We start from the raw sequence: 24,426 nt of genomic DNA, 5'->3' as shown, positions 1-24,426 counted from the left end.
ATTGCAAGTTACATAAACAAAAATGTAATAAATTGTTTATATATGTAGTAAATTGTATATAAATATAATAAGTTGATTATAATTAATGCAATATTTATTTTAATATAATTTCAATATTCAATATTTATAATAACTATTTTATTCTTTTTGTGTGTGTGTGTGTGTATATATATATATACATATATATATATATATATAATATTATATAATTGTTTAATAGAAACTTCCAAATTGTAAAATTAAAATTTCAAAATAATTATTATTTTATATTTTTTATTCTAATTTTCAACATTATATTAATTTTTATTAGAATAATAATTTATAGTAATGGGAAAAATATTTCACTCATAAAAAATTGTTCATATTTGGTAAGTTAATCTGTTGAATAAAATATAGAAATTAGTATGGTAACTGTTGGTATTACTGATAATAAATTTGTTTTTTATGTTGAAATTACTGTTCATTTCATTAAATAATTAAATTAAATATATATGAATATACATGTTGTTAAAAAATTTTTATTAAGACATGATTGTATTCTCTTCTTAAGTATATGTATTAATATTAAATTCAATCAGAAATAATATTATTATATTATATATTATAAAACATTCTTTGATCAATTTTTATTTAATTGACATTTCTACTTGTGAAAATTTAATTAATATGAGGTGAAATAATTTCAACTCAAATATTTTTTGACATAAATCAAATTAGTAAATGTTCCATCCAGGTTATACGATTCGATAGATCGTTGTTAATCTCACTTTAAAGCGTGCGCCACGTGTTCTATTAGTGTTGCGCAAGGAGAGAGGGAAAATTTGTTAGGAGGGAGAGAGAAATGCCAGCTGTGCTCAAATTCCACTCGTGGCAGTGGCCACGAATACCGATTAGTTGGGAGTATTGTGAGAACTGGTTGCATAAACGTATGGAGTGAGAATACAGAAACAGAATACAGGTTGTTCGCCTAATCATGGACGATCGCCGGAACAGCCGCGAAGTGATTACCATATTGTTCCTGTGCCTTCTCTGGTATGGGATTTCAAGCAGCAGTAATGTAGTGGGCAAAATGCTGTTATCGGAGTTTCCCTATCCGATGACAGTAACTATGGTTCAGTTAACCTCGATCACGGTTTATTCAGGCCCATTCTTTAATCTATGGGGTGTAAGGAAATATTCAAACGATATTCCCTGGGGATATTATCTCCGGTTGATCGTACCACTCGCTCTAGGAAAATTTTTGGCAAATGTGTTCAGCCACGTCAGCATTTGGAAAGTGCCCGTTTCATACGCTCATACTGGTATGAGATATTATTTTGACAGTCACGTGTATGCATGTCTATATGTTTAAAAATAATACAAGCGTTCTTCATTTCTAAGAATGTAAGAATTAATGCTATTTTTAATGCATACATTTATGTCAATGCTTACATTGTGATAATAACGATAATCAGCTGATTTTGTTTATCTATTTATTCATTGACAAGAAATTCAATATTTTTAAAATTTTTTTAATATTTGATAATCATAATTTTAATTTTTATGTATATTATGTTTAATATAATTAATAATAATTTTATTAATAAATAATTTTAATGAGAAAAACATTTAAAAAAAAAAATATTTCATCTAAATCTATTTTATAGAAATAATTATATAGATTTTCTTTAATTATTGCACAACAAATTTTTGAAATGGATGTATTTTAGAAACAGTTTATAAATATATTATTTATTTTTGGTTTTATAAATCACATGTATTAACTGAAGTTTGGCTCTGTCCCAGTGAAGGCTACAATGCCCTTCTTCACGGTATTTCTCTCAAGAATCATATTGAAGGAAAAGCAGACTTGGAAAGTGTATCTTAGCTTAGTCCCAATTGTGATAGGTGTAGCTGTTGCTACACTCACAGAACTCAGCTTCAATATGATTGGTTTATTGAGTGCCTTAGCATCTACTATGGCATTCTCTTTACAAAATATTTATTCTAAAAAGGTACTTATCTTGGTATAATTTTATCTTATATCGATAGATTTATATATAATATAAATAATATATTAATTTTTCAGGTGCTACATGATACAGGAATACATCATTTAAGACTTTTACTTATTTTAGGCCGCTTGGCATTGATATTATTCTCCCCTATATGGTTATTATATGATTTGAGGAGATTGATATATGATCCAGCTACTAGCGAATCAGCAGACATAAGTTATTACATAATAGGCCTATTATTCTTGGATGGTGTGCTGAACTGGTTCCAAAATATTATTGCTTTTTCTGTATTATCTATTGTTACCCCTTTAACTTATGCAGTTGCAAGTGCAAGCAAACGAATCTTTGTAATCGCAGTTACTTTGTTTGTTCTTGGGAATCCAGTGACGTGGTTGAATATATTTGGAATGACATTAGCTATTCTTGGTGTATTGTGCTATAATAAAGCCAAATACGATCAAAGAATAGAAAAAGAAAGTCAGACAGCGCTTCCCAAATATCATGATAAAAATCGTAATGGCAACAGTAATAATTCCTTCATGGTAAATGGATGGACTGGAAAAAAACAACAGATGCTTGCAGTCTAGTCTGAATTGTTAGATTCATTTTACGTTTGACAAGTTCATATGAGTTTTTTCTGCCAGTGAATGATATTTTAGCCATAAGGATTTGACTATTTATATGAAGAGTTTATAATGGGAAAGTTAGATCCTATAATACTAGTTAAAACAATATTCACAGATCAAAACTCATATGATGGCAAAAGTATTTATACATATATGTGTATATTTTTTATTAGTATTATTCTGCACAAAGGTATAATTTGCCTAGTAATCGAATTTGGTTGTTTTTCTTTTTATTCGTTTTCGAGATTATTTTAAAAACAATTCTACGTTTACGTTATTTTGCTTTTAACGGGAAAATAAACTTGCTGGCAAGGTGGGATATATATATAATTTTGTTTGCAAAATTGATGTTTATAGCTAATTGCTGGGTCAATTAGCCTTTAAGATTGATGACATTCCCGCGTCGTGAAAACAATAATGAATAGATAGATATCCAGTTTCAATCGTACTCGATCGATATCGAACGGCGTTCATATAATATTGATTAGGTTTCAAATTAAATATTTTCCTCCAGCTATTAGCTCAGGTGATATGATATATAGGTAATACGACTCAATTTCATCAATTTGTTAGATTGTTACAATATTTTAATCCTTTATGAAAATTTCTCTTAATAATATTCTGAAAAAATTTCTATGTACATGGATTATTTAAAATAATTTTTTTTTTTTTATATATAATATTTATATTAATTTATATATGAATTATAAGAATATAGTTGATGGAACGAATACAGTGAGGTTCTAGATATCGCAAAAGGATGAAATAGTTTTTTGGAAATTAATTTAATCGAAATTCATTAATCTCAACTATTAGAATCAGGAATCGAGTGCCTTATTATATTAGTTCCAGCAATTATACCTTCCTCTACAAATTTTCAAAATAATTCATAGAGGATTAAATACATGATGTTCTAGAGGCGTATGTTTTGGTATGATATGTTATATGATGGTATGCGTGAGTTGTATGCAGGAGAACATGTTCTAGCTAAAAGCAATCTATACATTTATTTTTATAAATAAAATACAGGTGTGTACAAAAATATACCAGATATATTCACCACCATTTTCCACATTACACTTTGATTTGCTCTCCTTTACAGTGTTTTTATAATATTAGGAGGAGATACTGATCGTGCTATGGTGAGATCTAAACGTGGACCAGCCGCAGCAATCAATGGAACAGCCAAACAACAATCACAATCTTCCGTGCTAGCCTCGTTTACTCGAAGAATTCTGTCATAAGGTTTTAAAACACCGTCACACGGTCCTCCAGGTCGAAGACGATTTATATAAACTCCACGTTCATATAGACCATCAGATACTGAAAAGCCAAAGTCCTCATATACTGGGTCTTTATGCAAAGAGACATGGACTATTTGTTGTGGTCTATCTGGATTATTGCATTCTTGTGGTCTAAAAATTAGAAAAAAAAGAAAAAAATTAAAATACATGATTATTTTTAGAAGTTTAAATCAAAAATTACATTCTAAAATATTCTAAAGAAAATTTTATAAGTTTTATCTGTTCAACTGTTTCTATCTGTAATATTTTATTTATTTATTTATTTATTATTTTTATCTATTTTTTATCTATGTTTTACCCAGGATAAGGAGGCATAGATAATTCCAATTGTCCACTATCCACAGAAGCCGTGTCCCAGAGCCTTAGAATCTCTGGACCTGTTCCATTATTCTCTCCCAGTTCTCCCCAAGAATCCACTGCGCTATCTACGCTTGGTAGACTCTCTCTAGCCGGTCGAAGAATTCCTGGAGAATATTGTTGCACTGAGTCGCTACCTATGATCGAGTCCTTGCAGTACTCCCTATAAAATTCAGTATGTTTTCCTCGTATCATTTCATCTTTTAGATGTTTAGAAAAAGATATAAAAAATAAATTAAAAAAAAGAATTAATAGAAAATTGATCCATATCTCTAGATCATAAAATAACCTTGTTTCTGAAATAGGATTCGGTTTTCTCACAGTCAAAGAGATAACGGAGCTTCCTGGTCGATGTAACAATTGTGCGGCTTGTCGGAGGTCACCAGGATCCAGTTTCTGTCCATCTATTGCTAATAATCTATCTCCTGGTGCTAAGCTGCCAGTTCTGTAGGCTAAAGATCCCTTGCGAACCTCGCTAATGATCAAATCTTCGTTCACTGTGAGACCCACATCGGGCTGGCCGCCCACAGGTCTTGCCACTCGCACTGTGAATACTCCTGAACTGGGTACAACTGGTCCACCAACTTTGTATTCTATCACCAGTTCCATCTTTCAAGATAAAAAGAAATTTTTAACTTGCAAATGATTCTGAGATTGAGAATTAAAGTATTGAAACCAAGATTAAGAATTAAAGTATTAATCTAAAAATAGTTTTGATAATTTGGCTTAAGATTTGGATATAAAATTACTTAAGAGTTTAAAAAGATAAAAATAATGGAACGAAGAATTATATAATTCATGTAGCATATCGATAGACGTACTACTTGAGAAGTTTCCAAGATACCAGTAACCTCAGCTGGTTGAAGATCTCGAAGCATTTTACGATTAATTGCAAGCACTTTGTCTCCAGGGAGGAGTACTCCACTGCGTTCTGCCGGGCCTCCAGCTTCTAACAGACTAACAATATAATTTAAACGGTCCTCGGTGAGCTTTAAAGCTAAACCAAATCCCTTATGATCGGGTCTTAGGACTACAGTCAGGCTTTCTGTAGTCTGCAAAGTCTGATTGGAAGTCTGCTGCGCCTGCGGTTGCGCTCTCCTTTTCACCGTTCTCTGAGAAGCACTGGGAGGTCTGGGTAAGATCTGCAATCTAGCTATGCGGGAATCATAATTATTTCTGAGTAATTTGGCAGCCGTCACAGCATCCTGGACAGGGGTTTCGTCCACTGCCAACAGTTTATCGCCAGGTTGCAAAGCCCCACAACGATCCGCAGTACTTGCTGGTCTTAAACTTTCAATGTACACACCGTTTGGCGTTTCTCTGACCGTCAGCCCTAATTCTCCTACATACACAATTAAAAGTAAAAATAATAAAATTACTTTATTATCTTTTTAATTATTTAAAAAGAACTAGTGATTAATTTATCACTTATATATTATCAATCAAATAAATGTATTAAATTAACATATATATATATAAATTATTTATTTAGATTAAGGAGAGAAAAAAGTTGATAAACTGAATTACCCGAGAGTCCACGTTCTAGTTGTACCAACAAGGGGCCAGAAGTAGCTGCCCTAGCTTCTTCCATGTTAGCAACATCGTATTCAATAGTCAAAGAAGCTACAGGAGCATCAGAGCTCCTCCTGAGCGCTCTTTGAGCCTCTGCTAAGGTCAGACCCCTCAATTCAGTGTCATCCACGGCTAACAATCTGTCCCCAGGCCTGACCCTTCCTTCTTTGGCCGCTGGCCCATCGGACTTCACTCCAGTGACCACCAAAGCTCTGGAAACTCCGCCTCTGAGGGTAACTCCAAGACTTCCCCCCTCACGCTCCACCCTCACTTGGGCAACTTTGGAGGATACACTGGAAGGAGTGGATACGGGAGTATCTTGGTCATCCAACAGCAAAAAACTGTACGGATAATAGGACTGGGGGAAGATTTCGTCTGGTCGAGCTGAGTCTGAACTGGCGGACGTGGCCACGCTTCCTGGCCTGGCACGATTTTTGTGCGAGCGCATGCTGGTCAGTCTCAACGAGCTGAACATCCTCGACCGTGTCGTGCGAATAACTCTACCTAGCACTGTTGCTCTTCCCGTATCGGGTAATCGTTACCATCGCTGAACAAGAATCGTTAAAAAGAGAATCCTGATCAATGTCTTTTTTTAAACCATTCCAATCTTTGAAAAATATTCCTCTTATAATTCGACATCCACGAATCCAGTTTACTCATTTACACATGGCAATTCCGACTGGAATATCGAAATTTACAAATTTTGATTCGAGTCCGGCCGATGATTAGCCAGAGCTAATTTCCACTTTCAACTTTTATCATCGCACCATTCTTGATATCATCATCTCACACTTATCCTCACCGTGATCAACTCCGTGAGATCACTCACCCACTTAAATAATAGTAATAATAATAATAATAATATTCATTTTAGGAACGGATGATAAAACGGCTGGAGAAAAGTTGAGGATGAGCGGCAGCAGGTCGCCGAGGTAGGAGCCGTTACGGATGATTCTTGTTGCTCGCGGCGTAAACAGGGCATCTGTGTGTCTTTGTTCGCGGGTTCGAGGATGGAGCCGGCGAGGATGGAAAGCTCCCGTCGTGGAGCGAGCGTGCCAGAGAACTGTAACGAGTGGCGATGTTTGTCGAAAATAGCCGCACGATGTAGGGCCGCAATCGCGGTAGTGCCGGATCTATTTATAGGAGCGAGAGGGAAAGAGAGAGGGAGAGAGTGCGCGCGGCGCCCCGCAGTCGCTGCACCGTCAAATAAGTCTGCACTTCTCGTTAAAAGCTTCGATTTCGAGCTCGTCTGTGCCCCGAACGAACGTCATAAACCTCGTTGTATCCTCTTAGTTTCCTGCCTTTATCTCCTCTTCCCTCCCCCCGGCCTCACCGATTTCACGGGCGGGATCCCCTTTTATATTTAGCCGCCGATACGATCCGCGACATCGGATGAAGTAATTGAAACAGAATTATTTTACGCGGCATGATTTCGATGATTTCGAGTAGGATCTTAGGATAATAATTAAATTCAGGAATTTAATTTAGGATCGAAGGAATGAAATAAAGGGACACAGTTTCGCTTTTAATATCGGCTTTATACAAAAAAAATGTAATTTCGAGTATTTTTTTTAAACCGTGAGACATTATTTCAAGATATTAAATCTTCTCTAAGAGATGACAATAATTCGTTAAAGTAAACGAGACTACGTACAGACTATGAACGCTTGAAAATTCTATGTTGGAGTATAGTAAAAAAAAAAAAAAGAAAAAATATGTTTATTGCTCTCGAAACAATCTGTTTATAATAAGTTGGTTAAAAAGCGCAGAGTAAAGAGATACGGATTCAGGGACCATTGACCGATCCTCTTTGCCGCTCCTGTTTTTGCGACTCCTTCCTACGACGTCTCTTTCCTCTCTAAATCTTTTCTCGTTTCAATTTCTCAAGCCGCTCAGCCTCTCGATTCGTCCCCTCCTTCCACCCTCCTTGCTTGATTCGATCTTCGCTTCGCGGAACTCGTGCGTGCACCTTTCATCATTCCTCGCTCTATGATCTTTCATTGCCTCAAAGCAATACTTCTTCGACTATCTTTCAATTCGTTCGCCACGAAATAACGATTATCGTATTAATTAATAATTCGATGATAATCTAATATAAAAATGTTCTTTTTTATAAAATAAGGAACAAGTCTGTTTTAGATTTCAATCGAAGATAGCAATGATCTGTCGAGCGTGATTAATTTAGCTACGACCTCTTAATCCGCCATCCATGTCGTGATGATTCAATTGAAACAATTAGTCGATTAATGGCTCTATTAACTATTACTTTTTTCACCATTTCCTCTCAAACTTAACTTGTATACAATTCTAAAGAGACATCTCTATTGTTTTTTTTCTTTTTTGTTGTTATTATTATTATTATATAAATTGAACACTATTATACATAACCTAAAAATATTTGTATAATCTAATCCTCGTCGAATTGATTTATCTTAGGATAAATGAAACGAAATGTATTTCAGAGATCCTTGTAAAATGTCCTGGAGTATTCTTCAACGTATTTCGACTTGGTTGCCGAACCCGTGCTGCTTTGCCAATTCCACGACGTGCTAAAGTTAGCGTATAGTCAGCGCGGAGCCAAGTGTACGATCGGTGAAGGAGAAAGAAGGAGCGCGAGAAAACGTATGGAGAAACACGAGTGAGGGACGTGGATGGTGGATAAGATAGAAATAGAGAAAAGGAGAAGAAAAAAAAATGAGTCAACGAGAAATAGAGGAAAGGGAAGATGAAAGAAGATGAAAGAAGGTGTAGGATTCATGAAAGAAAATGGAAGGAGAAAAGAGAAGGAAAGGAAAATATGATCTTTTTTGGGGGGATGGGGGGGAAAAAAAGAGAAAGAGAAAGGTAGGAAGAGAACGGGTTGTCTGTGGGTGGAAGACACTCGAGACAGTATTTATCGTAGCCAAAGTAATGAACCACTCGGAGTATTAATAACCTGACCGCGGTGTAACGCTAGAGGTTTAGAATAAACGCGGGAACGCGGTGCAATTAGACGTCTGTGAGCGTCTTCCGGTATTCTGATTGCGATACTTTCCCTCTAAAACATTCTCCTACCCGTTACACTAATTTATGATAATTTAAAATACGTCGCCTATCTTTTTTTTTTTTTTTTTTTTAACATTACTGCGATTAAATTATTATTAGTAAAACTTTTATTTCGTTACGATGTTTTTTTTTTCTTTTCTTCTTTTTTCCTAGAAAAAGAACGCTTAAAAAAAAGAAAGAAACCAGAGTCTAATCGTGTTCCCTGACCGATTAAGTTTCACTTCGTAATAAACATGGTAAAATTCTAATCTTTAATTTCCATTCGATGGTCGATCTAAGTTAATTCTTAATCGATATATTCGCTACTTTATAAAAATCTATCATTGTCTATCACCAGAAGCGTTTTTAGGAACATTGACTTTTTTTTTTTGGTAAAACCGCTTCTCTTTTGAAGCACGTCATTATCCATCAATGACTCGATCGATGACTTCTCGGTCATTTGTCTGTCTCTGATATATTCCAAGGTAACGTTTTTCGTTTCGTTTTATAAAAACAGTATTTTACATAACCATCTTATCGATCCGTTCGAATCAATTTTCAAACGATCTTCAACATTGCGATCAACATCGCAAAACAAAAAAAATATCACGTTCAATGCTGCCAACGTACGAAGCTTTGAAATCGTAGCGTGTCTTTGATAGTTTTTTTTTCTCTCTCTCTTTTTTCAGTCTGTTGCATTTGGATTTGTATAGGAAAATCCACGGAAGACGCCTTGATCCATGGAAGCAAGGATTTGCTCAGGTACAGGAGACAATCGAGGTCTCTCAGCAGTGAACGCAGTGTCGAAATATTTGGTGTCCAAGGTATGGTCCAAAGCTGGCTTGAAAGGTGGTTCAAGTTGCCTCCTTTCCAATCTGTCCCACGGTAATGTCTAAAATCAAATATCAAATTTCATCAAAATTGAAATAAACTGCCTTACAATTATTAATTACAATTGCCTCGATTTTTAGATCTTCGATGGATAAATGTTTATTCCAATAAAAATAACATCGTATAATTAATTACTTGGAAGAAGGAGTGCAACGCTATCTCGTGGCCGGGAAGTCTTTTCCCAGAATCCTTTTCCAGAAGGGCGATCAATATGTCGGTCGAATCTTGGCTCAGGTAACGTGGTATGAACGGTCTTTCGTTGCATATACTCCAAAATAGCTCGTCCTCGTCGCAACCGGAGAATGGTGACTGTCCCGTGAGCATCTCGTACAGAAGCACGCCGTACGACCACCAATCTACCGCTTGATTGTACTTTAACCCCTTTATGATCTGCAACAGCGTTTAAAGGAATCAATCTCAAATTTAATATTTTCAATCAACATCTTCTATTTTCTTTTTAATCGACATCGATATTAATTCTTAATTATTATTTCAGACGAGAATGATCTCTCTAGAGATGGATGGTATTTTTAGTCAACGTTTCAGCATCCTTTGGTTACCTCGGGGGCCATGTAATCAGGCGTGCCACAGAATGTATCTGCGGTTCTGTCGAGGAAAATTTGTAGCTTGCACATGCCAAAATCGGCTATTCTGATATGCCCCTCATAATCTAGCAGCACGTTGTCCAATTTCAAGTCTCTGTACACTATCCCTTTCTTGTGCAAGAAGTTCAAGCCTGACCAGATTTCCGCCGCGTAAAATCGGGCCCTTGGCTCGGGGAAACGACCCGACTTTTGAATGTGGAACATCAAGTCGCCGCCGTTCAGGTACTCCATCACGAAGAACAAGTGGGAATCCGTCTGGAAGGTGCAGAACAGGTGGCAGAGGTACGGATGCCTCGTGGCGAGCGTCAACACTTTCCTTTCTATCAGCGTACATTCCACGTCGTCGTCTTCGAGGACCACATCTTTCTTCAAACATTTCACCGCGTAGACGCATTCTGTTCCCCGCAGTTCGGCTAACAACACCTTTCCAAAACTACCTTTTCCTAGGACCTGGGGACAAGTAACGAATGTCAATGTTCTCTTATTTTCTTTCACGTCATTAATTTTTATATTCATCCATTAACCGTTAAAGATAATTGTGTTTCAATTAGGATTATTATTATTATTAAAGAGATAGGTTAGAATCAAAGAAAATTAAATAGGTTAGAATTAAAGAGAAATAAAGAAATAGATTAGAATTAAAGAGAAATAAAGAAATAGGTTAGAATTAAAGAGAATTAAAGAAATAGGTTAGAATTAAAGAAAATTAAAGAAATAGGTTAGAATTAAAGAGAATTAAAGAGGTTTTTTTTGGAATATTGAAAAGAATTAAAGATCTATCAGGAGTAATTATTTTAGGGCGACGGTGTCTTCCGAAAAGTGAGGCAAGGTTCTGTTACCAGATGGAAATTCAGGTCTGATAGAGTAAAAATGGCACACGGTGGAAAGTTCACGCGTTCTAAAGCGAGAGTACGCACGTGAGAGAACTGCTGACATGTTAAAAATAATGCGTTACGTGCTGCTAATTCGAGTGAGTTTATTTGCGTGTGGTTAAACCGTAAAATCAAATTTGTTTCTTCGAATATTTTTCTTATAATAAACTTGTTTATTAACCGAATCGTGATCTCGATTTCAAAACTCTCTTATCTTTTGATTTAGATGTTCCAAGAAGTATGAATTTATAGAGCTGCTTTTTACCAGACATGCTACATATTTCTGCATTGTGACCGCATTGGATCTTGGAAAAAAAAAAAACTCGAAAAACGTTTACACCTGGATTATTTCGCGAGGATGTCTCGTGACTCTCGTGTTCACACGCGATATACTTGGATTAATTCTGAGCTGAGCCAAACAAGATTTTCGAGAATTGCATGAAAAGGAAAAGAGAAGAAACCTGCATCCAAAATTAAAATCGTTAAATTTAAAATTCTCTTAAAATTATTATTTACAATTTCAATATTTTTAATAACCCAAGGAATAAGGATAATTTTTCTTTTCCACCGAGATATATTTTCAATATAATTACCGGAAGTGTTGTACGAAATAAAAACATTTCTTGTTGCTTCAAATAAATTTATATGCAAAGATGATTTTGCCGATAGGGTAAAGATTACTCGATCCGTGCTTTTCATCATCTTATACGGCGGATAATAATTTGAACATTTCATCAGCGAAATTTCCAACCTGAGATCTTGGCATACATTCGAAAGTCGCACGTGTCACGGTGAGCACACTCATCGCGGCTAAATATCGTTCACAATGATCGGCAATCTTGCGCAGCGAGAGGAGGAGGACTCACTTTTAAAAAGTTAAAGTCTGTCACGTTGTATTTTTTGAACCTAGGCAGGTTTGTGGCCGGCGGGGTGATCCTTCCACTGGGGAAATGATCTGAAGAGTCTGAATTCCTCTGGTTGTCCGACGACTGTGAAGGTGCTGTGAGATAAAAAAAGTAAAAATATCAATCTTTTGTTAAAAATTAAAAAAAAAAATCATTATCATTACAATACAATTTTTATTTCCACAAATATAAATAATGGAATAAATTCATCTTGCAATCTCTTCAGTGTTTCTGCAAAATTCTCTTTTATAATATTGCAATGCCTAATTAATAAAGAATATTATAATAGAATAACAACTCATTAAAAAAGATAATAAGATTTTTTTGTAAAAAGAGAATATAATTAAATCTCCTCCCTTAAGGTTTACAGAAGAGAAGAAAGCCAAGAAATGTTCTCAAATTTCAATTAATAAGCGCATTAATTGCTACGATCCTGGCACGTGAATATATCAGATGTTGGCATTTCTTCGAAAATAGAGCTGGCCGTCCTATGACGTGTGCAAAATTTTGAGGAAACGTGACACGAGTGATCGATCAGGAGAGAGACAGTTAGAGAGAAGAGATTGTAACAGGTACAAGTAGCAGAGTCTCTCGTTTTAACGATGATTTAATTTTGGTGGAAATTATTCGGTATTCATCCATCGTATTATTTACCAGTTGGAGCGAAAATGGATTTATAACAGCCACGTGGAAGTCGTAGATGAATGTACTTCCTGGTCAAGCCAAGTCTGACTCTATGGGCCAAGATCAAATCAATTCGAGGGGGAAGGGGGAGGGAAAAAAAAATCAAGATTGGGGAGAGATGCTAAAATAATTTCGTTCAAAAAAAAAAAAAAAAAGGTACATTAAATATCTGTCAAAGAAAAACTTGAAAATTATCCCTTTACAGATGATTCCCAATGACCAGATCGATTATGGAAATAACTCACCTCTCTTGAGGGACTGCAAGGCTTCCGCCACAAGCTTTTGATTCAATCCGCAAAGATTTCCAGTCAGTTTCTCGCATTTCTTGTGGCAGGCCATGTCGCAATCTATTTTCAAATGTTTTTCGAATCTTATTCGTTTGATTTTTCACGACTGATGCCTGATGATGCACCTTGTTACGTACGGAGAAAAAAAAAAAAAGAAGTTTTTCTTAGCTTAAGAAAAGAAACAACAACACTCTTGCGCTCGACGTTCCTTCTCTACTGATACCCGATCAACCCATCATCATCATCATCCATCTAAATTTATTTCGAAACTTATGTTTGCAGCATCAACTAAGAACGGCTGTATTATGAAGCCTAGAATATTGTTATGAAACCAACGCTACGTCTTCATGAATAAGGTCACGGTGTGCACGATTTATTTACATTAAACCAAGATTATTAGTCGATTAAATTAATTGCAATGAAAAAAAAAATTAATTAATATCATTCATATTGATAAATATGGAGACAAGGGAGGATGATAATTGAAATCCAATGATAATGAAAGTACATCCTGTAAACAAAACACGACCAACAAGTGTCGTTGACTTCGTGACAATGATCTTACTCGTATAACGTCGAACGACTGGCTTCAGGTTTGCGACAGAAGCACGTGGTACCGGTTGAATCAGAGAATGTGTCTGGATGTAGAACGATTACGTAAGCAGATTATTTTCTGCTATTTCCGACAGAAGCCTAAATGCAAGACTTTGTATCTTTCTAGAATTTCATGCAGAAAATAACAGATATAGCAAAGGTAAATGACACGTTAAAGAAAAGTCACAAAAAAATAAAGTTAACCACTGGATAAATGAGTCTCTCAATAATTATAGATTTAGTATTATTTAAAAAAAATTAAAAAGCATACTGAAATTAGTAATATTTCTCTCGACATAAACACACCACCCACAGAAAACGGTAAATCTGTTTCAGATTTCCTGGCCTTCAGATTTCGGTTAAACAGAAAGAGCAAACTCAGACAAAGCAAACTCGGATAAAGCAAAAAAAGAAAGGAAGAAACAAACAAAAAGATTACGCAACATCTGTGTAACAATTAACACAGGGAACAAACGATCCAAAAATAGGATAAGTACTGGATATCCTTGGCGAGCCATCGAAGCCTGAATCGTTGCTCCTTGTGGAATTCATTCTCTTGTGTTCTGGATCATCGTCCAGCTCCGTACACGTTGATCCGCTGCTCTCCGTGGTCGCTGTGCTGGTTGTGCTCCCCGTGCTGTCGCTGCTCACAGATGGTGTCCTGGAATGATGCTTCCTTCTCTTGATCTTCGCCCGCCGAACCTTGGACAAATCTCTGGGCGTGGCGGTTAGCAACGCGGATGGGGTTGTGTAGAACATCCTGATGAGATCCAGGGGGCGTTGGGAAGGCGCGTTTTTAGGGCTATTCTTGCAGGAATTCGCTTCGACCGGCTTCGATATCTCCTGACCCTTGGACGAACAGCTCTTCTTGCCGGAAGCGTTCTTTTTCCCGCTATCTTTGCCGCTTTCCTTCTTACCGGAACTTTTCTTGATCGTGGAAGACTTCTTTTTCCTAACCACCTTCTTCTTCTTAGAGGATTCCGGGCTACCCTCAGGGCTGGTGTTCACGCTCGTGTCCTTGGAAGGCTCCTCCTGAACGACTTCTCTCTCAACGCTGTTGACATTTTCATCGTTCCACTTGGAGATCTTGGATTGAGATTCGACGTCCGCCCACTCGTTGGTAGGTGTTTTCGGCTCATCCTCCTCGTCCAAAATTTGAGAATCGAGGAGAGAATTGACAGGGGAGGTGGACACGTTCTCGATGTTTATTACGGGGAGAGAAATTTCCGCGATCGGGGTGGAAACTTCGGAGGCTGGGACGGATGTGTCCGGAGTGCTGGCGACAGAGTTGGAAGAAACGGTCGAATCTTCCCTCTTCAAAAGTGCTTTCTTTACCGTGGAGTAAGCTTCTGTCTGCGCTTGGTTAATATTTATGGACAGATTCTTCTTTTTCTTCAACCTCTCTTTCTTAGGTATGGCAGAATCGCCTTTATCCAATTCGAGTCTGATCGACGAAAGGGTTTCGCTCTTGGATTTCGACGAATTCTCCTCGGTCCTCCGTTCCTCCTCGTGGATTACGTGGATATTACTGAGCTCGGTCGGCGGACTGGCGACGCTTATTTTAGCCTCGGTCTCTTTTTTCTTTTCCAGTTGCCCGCCTCCGAGGTCCTCAACCCCTTGACCCGAGCTCTTCGAATCTACGAAACTGAATCCCCCGTTGGACAATCTCCCCCCCGATTTAGGACTGTCCGGCCCCTTGATCTCGCTCCAGAAGTCTATAGATTCCGAGGACGTGCTTTTGGACAAACTTTCGAACTTCTCTCCGTTAACCATCTTCTCTATTTTATTCTCATCCACGGGAATGAATTGTTTCAAAGACTTTTGATCCATCGTCATCGAGGCAGGCTCATTATCTATCTTCGATTCCTTATCCTCGATCTTAATATCAACTCCTCTCTTCGACGCCTCTTTATCGATTACCTCGACCTTCTTTTCCTTCCCCAATTCGAGCAACGAAATATCCAGTTTAACCATTTTTCGATCGATCGAGCTTCCCCTCACTTCCTCCCTCCCATTCTCATCGACCTCATCGATCCTAGGTTCTTTCTTTTGCGCGTCACCTTCAGTTCCCTCTAGAATAATCTTTTTTTCAGTCACGAGTTGCTCGGTTGCGTCATCGGCGGCGCTCGACGATGCATCGTCTCTCCCGAGGATCTCCACGGGTTCGCCTATCCTCCCCGCCGTCTTCCCACCAGGAGGCGCGGCGCGGGTGGCGTTCAAGGTCACGGCTTCGTCCACCACGTTTCCCGACAAGTCAGACAACACCGCCACGTCCTCGGCTTTCGTCGGGTTTGCCAGGTACTGCGCTCCTCTTAACACACGCTTTGGCGCTTCTACGGCATTATTTTCATCCGTATTAATTTTAGACGCTTTTGGCAGCCTGTCCGCGCCCGATGGAAGCGCTTCACCGGCGCTGCTCTCGCTCGCCAACGGGTCAACACTTGGCGTCACGCTGCTCGCCTCGATCCTCGATGACGGACCGTCGTCGATCGTTTTCTTCTTCTTTTGCTTCGACGCAACCTTCCCCATCGTCGATTCTTCCAACTTCGTCCCCCCGGCAAACCCGACCGTTTTCTTTTGTTTCCCGATTATTTTATCCCCATCAACGGGGATAGATTTCGCGGGTAAGACACGATTAATCGTATCCCCTTCTCCGGATTTCGTGCTAATTTCGAATTTCTTCAGGGGGTCGTTCTTCCTGGTCGCCGCCTCCGGAGGTGTCTTCACCGTGAAGTAAACGCTGTTTCTCGAAGTGTCCTTCACGTAAGGCTTCTTCACAGGTAACACAACTTCATACTCCCTTTCTTCCTCTTCTTCTTCTTTCTCCTCTTCGATATGGCGTTTGTCTAATTTCTCCATGGGTACTTTTTTAGGTATTGGTATCCTCACGCTTTCCCTGAACTGTTCCACGCCTCCACCGTTCCAGACGGCTGCAGAGAAATCCGGGACGCTGTTGGATTCAACGTTGAACGTGTTGGATTTTTCAATTTCCTCCTCGTTGTTCGGGACGTCTGATTGACACAACCTTGAACAATCCTCGTTCGTTTCAGGAGGGGAAGGTTTCTCGGTGGTTTTCTTCCTCTTCTTCATCTTCTTCAACGTCTTCCTCATCTTTTGCGCCGCAGCCTCCTCCTCGCTCTGCGACACGGAATCGCCGTCCACGTTCCTGAAGAAGCCAGGGACAGGTTTCCGCCCCTTCTTGATCAACGTCCCTCTGCGCACCTCGTTCTCGATCTCAGCTTGCTCCTCGGCCACCAAGCTGTCCAATACCTTCGCCTGGACCTGAGCGTAGGCCACCTTCCTCTCAATTTGTTCGGCATCCAATTGAATATCCGCCGAGGACCGCCTCCTCGTGAATCTTCTAGTGATCTTGTTCTTCACCTGTTGCAGATCTCGCTCCTCGTCCATTTCCTCCTCTTCTTCCTCTTCTTCTTTCTTCTCTTGCTTCTCCTTGTCCCTCTCCCTGTCCAGACTGATCTGATGGAAGAGACGCTGCTGCCGTCGCTTCTTTTCATTCTCCTCCTCCAACTTCTTGTCCTTGATCAGAAACTTCTCGACCAGCAATTCGCCCACAGACTTCTCGTGCCTCTCGTTGTGCTGCCGCAAGGCGGGATTGTCCTTCAACGCTTGGCACCTGATCTTGATCGTGGGCCTGTCCCGCCGTAGACGATTCCTTTGGTTACCGTCCTGCCCCGAAAGGATCCTCGGCGTCGAGACGTCTATGTCCGCCGTGTCGATCACGCGCCTAGATCGTGCGGGGATCGCGACCGGCGAGTAACGGCGGAGGGTGGACAACGGAGACTCCGTGATCGTCGACAGATGCGGCGAGTAACGAGAGAGCGGCGAATGAAGCGGTCTACACCGAATAATTTCATTGAAAATTCTGTTCACCTTTACGAAAGCGAACGTGCGGAAGCTTCTTTGATGGCACATTTACTTTTTTACTTTATCTTTCAAATTATTCTATATTTTATTTTAAAAATAAAAAGGTTGATGAGAATAATTTTTTATAGGAAAGGAAAGGAAGGTCGATTATGTGAAGGGGTTGAAGAGGAGTAGAAACAATTTTTACTTTACTTATCTTTAAAAAGTACAAGAAAATCTATGTAATACGTGTATATATATATATATATATATATATATATATATATATATATATATATATATATATATATATATATTTTATATAAAAATAAAAAAGTTGATGAGAATAATTTTTGATTGTAGGAAAGAAAGAATGGATGGAAAAGGTTGATTACATAAAAGGGTTAAAGAGGAATAAAGACAATTTTTACTTTACTTATCTTTGAAAAGTGCAAGAAAATCTATGTAATACATATATATATATATATATATTTTAAGTTTCTTTGATGGCACATTTACTTTTTTACTTTACTTATCTTTAAAATTATTCTGTATTTTATTTTAAAAATAAAAAAATTGATGAGAATAATTTTTTATCATAGGAAAGGAAGAATGGATGGAGAAGGTCGATTACGTAAAGGGGTTGAAGAGGAGTAGAAACAATTTTTACTTTACTTATCTTTAAAAAGTGCGAGAAAATCTACGTAATACATATATATATATTTTATATAAAAAAGTTGATAAGAATAATTTTTTATCATAAGAAAGGAAGAATGGATGGAGAAGGTCGATTACGTAAAGGGGTTGAAGAGGAATAGAAACAATTTTTACTTTACTTATCTTTAAAAAGTGCGAGAAAATCTACGTAATACATATATATATATGTATGTATACATACATATATGTTGTAAATACATATATATATATATATATATTTTAAGCTTCTTTGATGGTACATTACTTTTTTACTTTATTGATTTTTAAAATTATTTTATATTTTATATAAAAATAAAAAAGTTGATGAGAATAATTTTTTATTATAGGAAAGGAAGAATGGATGGAGAAGGTAGATTACGTAAAGGGGTTGAAGAGGAATGGAGACAATTTTTATGTAACTACGTCGAGCTCGACCTGATAAACTTCCGATTGCGTATCCTCTCAATGCCAGCCGCACGTTCTTTCAACGTATTGCGTATTGTGAAGGGAAGCGCATCGTGAACACTTGTTACACACATTGTCTCTGAATTTGGCTCGGCCATGGCCACGAACACGATTGACTTCGATTCATGAATCGATTATGCGAATCTGATCGTCGTGACAAACAAGCGGTCACGTGTCGTCTAAGTGACCGATATAGAGAATTTATTGTAATGCTCGATCGATACAAATTTTAAGATTATTTTCATCACTTAAGATAAAAGAATAATATTTCCTGTTTAAAATGGCATTCCAAGAATGCTGGAGGTAAATTATCATTACATTTTTAATCGAGTAATTTTACGTGAGTGAAATATACGGTTTTTATAAATACCTCATCATCTATCTATCTATCTTTTTTTAAATAATCGATTAATTATCCTTTCAGTGTTATTAAGAATCGCAACGTAATTGTGGATTTGACCGGGAGGATTTTTTGGCAATGTAACGAAGTTTTATCACGCAGAAATTACACGTCCAGACGTCTTGGTCTATTTTTAAAAATTCTATATTTCCCGATTACACCGCTCCTCTAATTCTTTTGATTTATTCCAACTCGCGGGCCGATCAATTAATTACCAGTTAGCGTATTGCTAACGAGTTTTAGATTTGATGATGAATCTCGCAAAGTCATAAATAAAGATTGCTTGCCAAAATTCGGGACAAGATTTTATACCAGAGCCATTCTAATTACGGAAGAGCGTGTATGCATCATCATCATCATCATCATCAACAACAGATTTCCTCGGATTCCCTGGCTATTTTCCTCCCACTTTCGTTAAGATTTCGAAGAGAAACTGGGAAATACGTCTGTTATTTCGGTTGGTATAGCTCTTTTCTCGTCGTAATCGCGTAACTATCCACCAGAGAAGCCTCCGCGACGATGAACGTCACTCTGTGATCAAGAATAATGGTCCGCGAAGGAAAAGCAAGGAAAGAAAGCGAAGAAAAGGGACCAGCGTTTTCTTGGAACGCTATTTTCGTTGGACGAGAGAAAAGAAAACAAAGAAATTGAAGCACATCCTTGCCAAAGGATATATACTAATATTTCAAAAAATATATATTGTACAAGAAAAAAAGGAACTTATTCGAAATTAGAGAAAATGAAGCGAGAAATAAAAAAAGAAAAAGAATATTTACGAGATACAAAAACATTATTGAAATGTAAACAAAATGTTCATGAAGGGATACAACATAGTTTAAAAAAAAAATAACTATTTGAAAAGAAAATAGAATTTTGTAAAATTTTTTTCAAGACGAAACTCAAGAGGTATCTTTGGAAAGGAAAAAAAATGATATTTTAAGAAAAACGAGTAGAAAAGGAAATAGTGAAAAAGAGAGAGAGAGAGCTTACCGTGGAGCACCAGTCATCAATGAACTGTGATTGGAGAAAGGTCCCCCATAGTAATAGGGTAGACCGTCACCGTAGTAAGGCATCGTGGCGAGTATTATCCAATGGATTCACGTGTACGGACTTGTCGAAGATGTGTAAAGTTTTTTAAAGAGGGAGCACGAATGGAGGAGATACTCTATCCTCCGTGGACACGAGCGGTTCGACGCTCTCGAAGACGACTGAGCGCGGCGGCACGGATCGCCGGCGTTCTCAGGTGTTCGACGAGGCGTTCTCACGGTTCAGGGAGCCAACATCGACTGAGTCTAAGCGAGCGACCCGGTGTAATAATAGAAGTCTAGTATATGAGGCTTCCTAGCATCTAACTATATATATATATTAGCTGGACTCTAATAACCCGTGCAACGTCTCAAGCTCATTGCTTCCCTGCAAATATTTGTCGAATTGTAACATTTACGTGACTCAGAGGTTGGATCGGTTTTGTATCTTGTCGATTGCAAGAGAGACGCGAGACTCGTGTCACTCTTATTATTGTTACGAGATGTTTTAACGAGATTCTCTCTCCGTTTCGATTATCCATGGTGTTAAAACTTGTTTAAAAAACGATGAATTTCGACGAATCTATTTGTTTCGCAACGAGATACGATATAAATTAAAAAGAAAAATTTTCCATTAAAGTATAGGTTAAGTTGGAAACACTTTATTACCGCCATGCTGTTAAACGCATAATGCGACATACGACGAGTTTAGGAGAACGTTACGAGAAATACCAGAAAACTTGCAATTATTGAAGCTTGTGGCGCATGCATGTCAACCGTGTAAAACGCGCATTTATGTGTCAACGGAGTCACGGTTTTCGCGTTGTTTTGTATTCAAGCATTGAGTTCCGCGCCAAATGTTTCTTTTCTCGGTGCCTATTGTTGCTTGTTCAGAGAATCTTAGAAATAGCCAACGAATGGCGAACGGATACTATTTCAAACCAAACGAGTAATTTTAACTTGGAACATTAAAATATTGAAAAGTAAAATTTTTTTTTTAGGAAAAATTATAATTAATAGTAACGAATTTTTTAAACGAACAGTACGAATTTTATGCCGAGAAAATTTTAAATTCAAGGTGCATCAAGAGTGATAAAAAAAATGGATGGATTGAATACGAGATTGAAATTTTTTACGTACCGTCGCATCTGACACCTTGTCGAAAAAAGCCGTATAACATGGAACCACAATGATCACAAAACGTCGGAGACATAAATGTGTGAAGGCGAAATCTGTGAGGCACATCTACCTTGAAACGCTCCCTCAAGTACTGCACAATATTGAACAAGTATTTTAACAGAATTAGACCGATTCTGCGTGGGACTAGGTATTGCGTTACTTCTGACAAATGGCATAGCATAGAGATATATAGAGTGACAATATTTTTTATAAAAATAAATATCGAGCGATTTAAACAAAAATGTATAAAAATACTGTGTCTAATAATTTGCAGATACATTTGTGAAAATGGACTTTGGTGTAAATTGCTGGAAGAGCCGAATGTTTTCAAAAAACATTCACAATTTGGTGAAACTTAGTGTTGCATCATGAAGTAAATATGTATATACGTATAAAAGTTCAAAAATAAACATAAATTTTAACATACGAGGATAATGTTAGAAACAATCTTGTTTTCCACGGTCAAATATCTGGATGAATTACACATCATTTTGAATAAACAAGCAAACACAGTTTATTCGAGTTCTACATTCCTTGGTACAAACTTGTACCAAGAAACACAGATCTCGGTTCTCGTTAAAGGAAAAATTGGATAAATTGTAAACCATCGATCGTCACTATATCTTGCAAGAAAAATTTCACTCGTTCGAAATTCGAATTGAACATGAAACAGAAATTGGAGAATTGATGAAGAGCAAATACTTACTATCGTGTTCTCGGATTGCTTGCCACTTTCCGGGCACTTGGTTAACAATTTATCATGGCACTTCTTATGCACCGCTGTTTGGCAGGCTGAAACGCAGGATAGAATATTAATAGAAATGCAACGTGGTAAAGGCAGAAAAACCGCAGTTCGCGATTTAATATTTACCTTGGCACTGGTATCCTTGCTTCCCAAAGCCCCTATGACATAGAGTACACTTTGCATTAATTGGAAAATATAATCGTGGAAATCGTTGGCCGATATTTGAATAATGCGCCCGGAAAATGCAGTCGAAAGTTATTTTTAGATAAACCGCGCATACATCAAAGCGGCCATCTTTTATGATAAATCAAGATTCTTCGATCGCTATATATTATCGGGATGAAGATGTACTTGGTGAAACATTTATTGTTTTGTTACATCGTTTTATTCGTTTTTTAAACAAATCTCTATCTATTTGATTTCTTATAGTAATTTATTATAGTAATCTTTATTATAGTATCTTATAGTAATTTTATTTATTTATTTTTTAGGGACTTTACCAAAGAAAATCCTTGCAAAAAGCGCAGAATGTTGGTTGACTGAAGAATTTTGCAACTAATTTGTGACCTCGAACCACATGCACTTTGTTGTGTTTCACCGCGCCTCTTCTTTTTGTAATTGCTCCCCCACCGATATTATTCGTTTCACGTGGAGAAGATCCAACTACAATGTCCCTTCGAGGAACCCTGGTTTTGTACACATACGTCTTCCCTATAGAGCTTGCTGGTGGAAGATCCGTTGGATTTAGTATTGGAATTCTAGTCCTGGAATCACCATACATTGTATCTTTCTTTTTTTTTCTTAGTTTTTGTTCAAACCAAAGTTTCTTTTAATGGATGAAATTCACTCACTCATTTATGTATAACAGATATGTTTCATTTATACTTTGTATAATGGAAAATCCTAACTATTTTTGTTGATAATATTTTATAATTATTCTTATACTTTATAATTGAAGGAGGTAATTAAAAGAGAAAACTAATATGTCATTCATTTCATTTTACATTTATAATTATTAATGAAATACAAAATAATTGTAAATAATGTTTTGCTAAATTCATTGGTTAAAAAAAATATGACTCGACAAAACATTTAACGAGTTTTACCTACCGAATGGCTCACCTGTAAGTGTACCCTTCCGAGCTCACATGAGTTTGCGGACTCCTACGATCCGCGGAAGACTTCCGGCCAGAACCGCTGCCAGCGTTACGCTTTTTTGCATGGGCACCAGCGGTAAACATCATTTTCCTTATCCACTTTCTTTACCTTCTCTCACTTATTTGGCGATATTTGATCAAGTTCCTCCAGATGATGCAGACAAACAGTAATGAATTCTTCCGGTCGTGCCCGGTCGATGATGCTATCTTTCTAATTTCCCGCCTTGAATTACAAAACATATCGCCGCGTAATGGCAAAAGAATTTTCGCTCATCGGCCAGCAACATCTTCATCTCGGTACGCTGCGCACGAAGCATCGATCGAATTGATTTCAAAATTTATTGACTCTGCTTTGGAAAAGAAACATTTGGCCAGTATTTGTGCGTGTCACATTTTTTTCAATGATATTAATTGTAACAAATAAACACCGAAGAATCTGTCACAATATCAATCAATTCAGAAGAGGAATAATTTCGAATTTTTCACAGAAATTTTTCAAGGATGAAAAAGATAGAAGACACTGCAATACTCTTCTGCAACTCCTCTTCTCATCTTCTCTCGATGAGGCCATGCGTTTTCGATCAAGTGGAATTTATCATCAAATTTTATGACTAATACTCGAGCAAAAAGTGGAAGATGAATCTTCTTTTCGATTCCCTCTTCGTCCAGCACGTTGATCGAACGCCCGGATATGATACATTATTTCATAGGAAACGTGTCGCGATCAAAACTAGCGATGTTCAAACGTCAGCTATGCGACTCGTTCACAGTGTTCAAACGCCGCACTTGGAGAAATATCCTCGAATTTCCATCGATTGACGACTACTCCGATTCCATTTTAAATTGAATCACAAAATTGAATTAAAATTTATGGATCATCGCGTGGATATTGACGAACGTAGGAACTGGATTTTTGACGCCTAAAACGTTGTGTAGCTTTGCACGAAACTCTCGAATCTATAAATATCAGCCTGTTGAATGCCGCCCGTTTGGATCGCATAGCGCCGCACGCGGAAAATATTAGAACGCGTGATCAGGTGTTTTCCAGCCTGGAAAAGCGCTCTTATCGTGCTGTTAAAAGCGTATTGTGTATTACATAAATCCAATCCTGAATAAATTAGTTGAAAACAATGTGAAAAATTTGTAAAATGAGCTTCACTTCAGAAAAGGATTTATA

The 24,426-nt window shown here is 37.4% G+C and overlaps 3 protein-coding genes and 3 long non-coding RNA genes across 21 annotated transcripts; 4 read left to right on the top strand and 2 right to left on the bottom strand.

Annotated features, from left to right (window-relative positions):
• Window positions 1-765: 765 nt before the first annotated feature.
• LOC411269 (solute carrier family 35 member E1 homolog) lies at window positions 766-3,688 on the top strand. The gene is made up of 3 exons (XM_394742.7): window positions 766-1,301; window positions 1,786-1,994; window positions 2,069-3,688. The coding sequence occupies exons 1-3, from the start codon at window positions 974-976 to the stop codon at window positions 2,582-2,584; spliced, it is 1,053 nt and encodes a 350-aa protein (XP_394742.1). The 5' UTR covers window positions 766-973; the 3' UTR covers window positions 2,585-3,688.
• On the bottom strand, window positions 3,612-6,737 carry LOC408965 (glutamate receptor-interacting protein 1). Its single transcript, XM_392494.5, has 5 exons — window positions 5,812-6,737; window positions 5,106-5,626; window positions 4,574-4,893; window positions 4,226-4,447; window positions 3,612-4,038 (listed from the first exon to the last, which is right to left on the bottom strand). The coding sequence occupies exons 1-5, from the start codon at window positions 6,329-6,331 to the stop codon at window positions 3,720-3,722; spliced, it is 1,902 nt and encodes a 633-aa protein (XP_392494.1). The 5' UTR covers window positions 6,332-6,737; the 3' UTR covers window positions 3,612-3,719.
• On the top strand, window positions 6,245-7,563 carry LOC113218928. Its single transcript, XR_003305133.1, has 2 exons — window positions 6,245-6,387; window positions 6,731-7,563. It is a non-coding gene; the product is annotated as an uncharacterized LOC113218928 (long non-coding RNA).
• Window positions 7,564-9,043: 1,480 nt separating this feature from the next.
• On the bottom strand, window positions 9,044-24,126 carry LOC411270 (serine/threonine-protein kinase STE20). 3 transcript variants are annotated; one of them, XM_006564547.3, is made up of 11 exons: window positions 23,215-24,126; window positions 22,593-22,856; window positions 22,219-22,250; window positions 22,054-22,139; window positions 21,305-21,438; window positions 14,216-17,391; window positions 13,083-13,184; window positions 12,115-12,248; window positions 10,332-10,826; window positions 9,907-10,161; window positions 9,044-9,772 (listed from the first exon to the last, which is right to left on the bottom strand). In XM_006564547.3, the coding sequence occupies exons 1-11, from the start codon at window positions 23,334-23,336 to the stop codon at window positions 9,566-9,568; spliced, it is 5,007 nt and encodes a 1,668-aa protein (XP_006564610.2). In that variant the 5' UTR covers window positions 23,337-24,126; the 3' UTR covers window positions 9,044-9,565. The 3 variants fall into 3 exon arrangements, with proteins under 3 accessions (XP_006564610.2, XP_026297957.1, XP_026297958.1); XM_026442172.1 differs by lacking the exons at window positions 21,305-21,438; window positions 22,054-22,139; window positions 22,219-22,250; window positions 22,593-22,856; window positions 23,215-24,126 and adding an exon at window positions 20,134-20,272 and having other exon boundaries at window positions 14,216-17,574; XM_026442173.1 differs by lacking the exons at window positions 13,083-13,184; window positions 21,305-21,438; window positions 22,054-22,139; ... (1 more) ...; window positions 22,593-22,856; window positions 23,215-24,126 and adding an exon at window positions 20,134-20,272 and having other exon boundaries at window positions 14,216-17,574.
• Window positions 9,579-14,121, top strand: LOC113218927. 2 transcript variants are annotated; one of them, XR_003305119.1, is made up of 8 exons: window positions 9,579-9,765; window positions 9,852-10,005; window positions 10,268-10,658; window positions 11,175-11,346; window positions 11,475-12,245; window positions 12,516-12,725; window positions 12,811-13,878; window positions 14,055-14,121. It is a non-coding gene; the product is annotated as an uncharacterized LOC113218927 (long non-coding RNA). The 2 variants fall into 2 exon arrangements; XR_003305118.1 differs by having other exon boundaries at window positions 11,475-12,264.
• On the top strand, window positions 17,486-23,015 carry LOC102655699. Of its 13 annotated transcripts, none has more exons than XR_003305121.1 (7): window positions 17,486-17,625; window positions 17,732-17,808; window positions 17,946-18,047; window positions 18,185-18,534; window positions 18,626-19,046; window positions 19,168-22,446; window positions 22,584-22,910. It is a non-coding gene; the product is annotated as an uncharacterized LOC102655699 (long non-coding RNA). The 13 variants fall into 13 exon arrangements; XR_003305123.1 differs by having other exon boundaries at window positions 17,732-17,824; XR_003305128.1 differs by lacking the exon at window positions 17,946-18,047.
• Window positions 24,127-24,426: the final 300 nt, after the last annotated feature.

Source organism: Apis mellifera, linkage group LG8 (assembly GCF_003254395.2).
Source record: "Apis mellifera strain DH4 linkage group LG8, Amel_HAv3.1, whole genome shotgun sequence".
Taxonomy (NCBI): Eukaryota; Metazoa; Arthropoda; class Insecta; order Hymenoptera; family Apidae; genus Apis; species Apis mellifera.
This window is presented reverse-complemented; position numbering and strand designations above follow the sequence as displayed.